General features: G+C 58.4%; 1 protein-coding gene across 1 annotated transcript; it reads left to right on the forward strand.

Annotated features, from left to right (window-relative positions):
* Positions 1 to 483: 483 nt before the first annotated feature.
* LOC118654320 (melanoma-associated antigen 10-like) lies at positions 484 to 4265 on the forward strand. The gene is made up of 5 exons (XM_036305642.1): positions 484 to 514; positions 749 to 931; positions 1910 to 1941; positions 2751 to 2986; positions 3389 to 4265. The coding sequence occupies exons 1-5, from the start codon at positions 484 to 486 to the stop codon at positions 4263 to 4265; spliced, it is 1359 nt and encodes a 452-aa protein (XP_036161535.1).
* The last annotated feature ends 359 nt before the right edge of the window (positions 4266 to 4624 follow it).

Genomic DNA, 4624 nt, shown 5'->3' on the forward strand with positions numbered 1-4624 from the left:
AGCCAGGTCTGGGTACTCGGGGGTGAGGGGCTAGGCGCGTCCCTCCACAGGGCCCAGGTGGGCCCAGGGCTTCCAGGGTCCATGTGGCGGGCAGCTGCGTGGGAGGAGGCCCCGAGGCCACCCGGGTCCCTCAGACGGGGCTGGACCCAGGGCCTCTGCCGTCAGGAGCAGAGCCAGCCCCGGGCCCGCAGGGGGTGAAGCCCACAGCGGTAGGCAGCCTCTGTGACCTTTTCCTGGGCTCCCATGACGCGGGCCTTGCGGGGCTTGGCGGGGTGTGGCGGACCTCACCTGGGCCGAGGGGGGCCGGGCCCTGCGGGAGTCCCGGTGAGCAGCCGGGTCCCACCGCACCGCAGCGGGAAGCCGCACAAGTGCCCCTGCTGTCCTCTGCGAGGGGCCCCGTGGCGGGTGGCCATGCGCGGTGTCCCGACTGCACAGCGGGGGCAGGGAAGGGGCGGTGGTAAGGAGCTGGGCCTCTCCTCCGCCATGGAGTGCAGAGCAGCTTCCCAGAGTCCCGGTCAGCTGGCAGTAGGGGATGGGAGGACCCCAGACCCCCACAGAGCCAGCCCGCAGGACTCGGGAGGGGGACACGCGGGACATTACCTGACCTCCACAGGCGGGTCTGAGAGTCTCTGGGGGTGGCTGTGAGGATGAGGACCCCCGTCAGCACAGGGCGGAGCCAGCTCCTGCCAGAGCAGATGGGGGCCATGTGGGAGGATGACCACACCCCCTTCCTCCCTTCCGCTTCCAGTCCCAGTCTCAGAGACTCTGGGGGTTCAGTACAGGGAGGAGGACCCCATCTCGGCAGATGGTGGGCCAGGGACCCTGGAAGCTAGACCAGAGTCAGTCCTGGTCTCAGAGACTCTGGGGGTTCCGTACAGGGAGGAGGACCCCATCTCGGCAGATGGTGGGCCAGGGACCTGCCAGAGCCAAGGTGAGGACCCTGAGGGAGGACGGAGGGACCCTGGAAACCAAACCAGAGTCAGTGCTGGGATCCCGCTGGAGGATGACCACACACAGCATGCGCTGACTTGCACAACCGGGTCGGTACCGGGAACAATACTTGAGAACGGCAGAGGGTGGGCCCAGGGCCCTCCACAGTCCATCCAGCAGGCCTCGTGGAGGATGATCCTAGGGGGCATTTCCTCATTGGTGCATCTGGGTCTGACAGTCTGGGGCTTGGGTATAAAGAGCAGGACCTCACATCAGCAGAGGGTGGGGCCAGCACCTGCCAGAGTCAAGGGAGGATCCTAAGGGAGAACTGAGGGAACCTTGGATCCCACCACAGTGGGAACCCCACAGACGCCTGCACCTGCGCTCAGCCCTGGGATTTCTGGAATCGCTTTCCCATGGCTTCTCCCGCTCCCTTTGCTCTCAGGAAGATGAAAGAGGTGGGGCCTTACACAAAGGGTGAGGCGTATGGACAGCAGAGCCAGGACACTCGGGCACTGCAGGTGGCCAAGCTATTGACCATGCGGGAGGAAGGAGGGGGAATTGTCCTCCAGAACAAATGTGGGCCTCACGGACAGGCACCCCACTTCCACTTTCAGCTCTGACACACCAGGCAGGGCTGTCCAACTGAGAGCACTCTGATGTGGCTGGGGGGGGGGGGGCCTCAGGTAGGTGAGAGACCTGGACTGAGGGGAGCACATGCAGGTCAGCAAAGGAGGAGCGGGAGGTGGCCCGGGCCCTGACCTCTTTGCAGGTGAGCAATCTGAGGAAAGACAGAAGGAACCCTAATGCTCCTCCCGTGCTCCTGAGTCTTGCTGTCTCTTTTCAAGGTTCAGCTGAGGACTGAGGGAACCACTCACATCACAACAGGGGGAGTCCCAGCCTTACTTTGCCACTTGTCAGCCACGAGAGAAAGTGGAACATGGTGGCTAGCCGTGCTGTCCCTCACGTCCTCCACCAGTGACTCAGGAAGGTGAGCTTTTCAGTCTGAAGGTAAGTGGCCTCAGGTCAGCACAGGAAGTTATCCAAGACCCTGTCAGATGTCACAGTTAGGACTGAGGGGACTCCCCGTCCCAGGACAGATAGACCCCACAGAGTTTGGCCATGTCATACTGTATCCCGTGGGAGGTTCTGGGCAGCTGTGGTCTGTTGCGGGGCCCGCTCACTTTCTTCTGTTCATTTTCAGGGGTATGTAGCCTTGTTCTGAGAGTTTTGCCTCAGGTCCAGCAAGGGGAGGTTCCAGGCCCTGCCAGGGGAAAGGAGAGGATGCTAAGGGAGGATGCAGGAGACCATCCAGCCCAGAAGAGTGGGGACCTCACAGCATCCTGGCCTTCCTCTTGTCAGCACTGGAGGCCCATGGCTGTGCATGCCACCTGCACGCTGAGGTGTTTCCTCGTTTCCTCTTACAGGTGCTCCAGGAACCAGGAGATAAAGGCCTAGGTCTGAGGCACAAAACACAGGTCACAGAGCAGAGGAGGTTCAGGCAGTGCCAGCAGTCAAGGTGAGGTGCCTGCCCTGACCTAGAATGTGTCCCTAGGGTCTCCCCCATGCCAGAATAGATGAGAACTCCCTCAGTACCCGACCCCACCCCACTGCCAGCCACAGAACCCTGGCCTATGCCGACTGTACCCCAAAGAGCCATCTGACTTCCGCATTCAGGATCTTAGGGGACAGGCCACCCAGGAGGAGAGACCACAGTGAGGCCCAAGAGCACCCCTAAAGAGGAGACCTGCAGTTCCACTGTCTCACAGCTGCCAAGGGTGTACTCAGCTGAGGCCACTTACCCTTCCTCTCTCCCCCAGGCCTGTGAGTCCTCCTTGCGCCCCTCCTGCCCGCACTCCTGTGGCTGCCTGACACGAGTCATCATGCCTCGAGCTCCAAAGCGAAGACGCTACAAGCTTGAGATTCCTGAGGCTGTGGAAGAGGATTCTTCCTCCTCCTCCTCCACCTGCTCCTCTTCTTTTCCTTCCTCTTTTTCCTCCTCCTCCTCTTCCTCTTCCTATCCTCTGCTTTCAAGTAACCCAAGCACCTCATATGAGGAAGAGAAGGAGGAGGAAGAGGAGGAAGAAGAGGAGGAGGAGGAGGAAGAGGAGGAGGAGGAGAAGGAGGAGGAGGAGGAGGAGGAGGAGGAGAAGGAGAAAGAGGCAGAGGAGGAGGAGGAGGAGGAGGAGGAGGAGGAGCAGAAGGACGAGGAGGAGGTGGAGGAGGAGGAGGAGGAGAAGGAGGAGGAGGAGGAGGAGGAGGAGGAGGAGGAGGAGGAGGAGGAGGAGAAGGAGGAGGAGGCGAAGGAGGAGGAGGAGGAGGAGGAGGAGAGGGAGGAGGAGAAGGAGGAGGAGGAGAAGGAGGAGGAGGAGGAGGAGGTGGAGGAGGAGGAGAAGGAGGAGGAAGAGGAGGAGGGGGAGGAAAAGGAGGAAGAGGAGGAGGTGGAGGTGGTTCCTGCTGCTGCTGGGGCACCGAGTTCTCCCCGGAGCTCTCCAAGTGCCTATGCCTCCCCTACTGCCTTTGCCGCTGCTGCTCCCTTGAGCCAATCCAGCAGCGAAGAAGGGGAGGGTCCGAGTACCTCCTGGGCCCTGCCAGGCCCAGCGCCCTTGCCCAGATATGTGATTAATGATAAGGTAGCTGATCTGGTGGGGTTCCTGCTCCTGAAGTATCGCACAAAGGAGCTGACCACAAGGGCAGAAATGCTGAGTAGCATCATCAGAGAGCACCAGGACCACTTTGCTGTAATCTTTAGGGAGGCCTCTGAGTGCATGCAGCTGGTTTATGGCATTGATGTGAAGGAAGTGGACCCCACCAGCCACACCTATGTCCTAGTCACCAACCTGGGCCTCACCTATGATGGGATGGTGAGCGATGAGCACAGTATGCCCAAGACTGGCCTTCTGATACTCATCCTTACTATAATCTTCTCGGAGCATGATTGTGCCCCCGAAGAGAGGATATGGGAAGCACTGAATGCCATGGGGGTGCATGCTGGGATGGAGCATAGCATCTATGGGGAGCCCAGGGAGCTCCTCACCAGAGTTTGGGTGCAGGAACAGTACCTGGAGTACCGGCAGGTGCCCAACAGCGATCCTGCACGGTACGAGTTCCTGTGGGGTCCCAGGGCCCACGCTGAGACCACCAAGTTGAAAGTCCTGGAGTTTTTGGCCCAGGTCAGTGGGTGTGACCCCAGATCATACACACACTGGTATCAGGAGGCTTTGAGAGAGGAGGAACAGAGAGCCCAGGCCAGAGTTAGCACCACAGATGATACTACTGCCATGGCCAGTGCAAGCTCTTCTGCCATGGCCAGTAGCTTCTTCTGCCCTGAGTGAAATCCAGGGCAGATTTCTTTACTTTGTGTTTTAGGAGGGCAGTCGTGATCTCAGCACTTAGTGCAGGGCCTGACTGGGGATGAGGGAATCATAGTGAATGACATGTTTGTGTCTCTGTTCCATTGAGGTGACTTAGAAATGTATCTTCTTTTATTTTTGGTATTTTAAAATGTTACTTTAAGTAGAATGTTTATTAGCTTCAGAACCTAACTTTACAAATGACACAGGTCACATGTTTATTGTTATTTAACTGAAGAGAAAGCACTTTGCTATTTTGTAAAACTAATTAGGAATCTGCCATTTTATTTGTACTCTGTAACAAGATAATATGGAATTGGAATCGTATTTTTTAATGTGGA

The sequence above is a fragment of the Myotis myotis genome, unplaced genomic scaffold (genome assembly GCF_014108235.1).
Source record: "Myotis myotis isolate mMyoMyo1 unplaced genomic scaffold, mMyoMyo1.p scaffold_m19_p_4, whole genome shotgun sequence".
Lineage (NCBI taxonomy): Eukaryota > Metazoa > Chordata > Mammalia > Chiroptera > Vespertilionidae > Myotis > Myotis myotis.

What these genes read in the sequence shown, in the direction of transcription:
- LOC118654320 (XM_036305642.1), top strand. Translation starts at nt 484, where the DNA reads ATGGAGTGCAGAGCAGCTTCCCAGAGTCCCG. An exon ending in AGCAGCTTCCCAGAGTCCCG is followed by an intron (nt 515 to 748) that starts GTCAGCTGGCAG and finishes TTCCGCTTCCAG; the next exon opens with TCCCAGTCTCAGAGACTCTG. An exon ending in GTGAGCTTTTCAGTCTGAAG is followed by an intron (nt 1,942 to 2,750) that starts GTAAGTGGCCTC and finishes TCTCTCCCCCAG; the next exon opens with GCCTGTGAGTCCTCCTTGCG.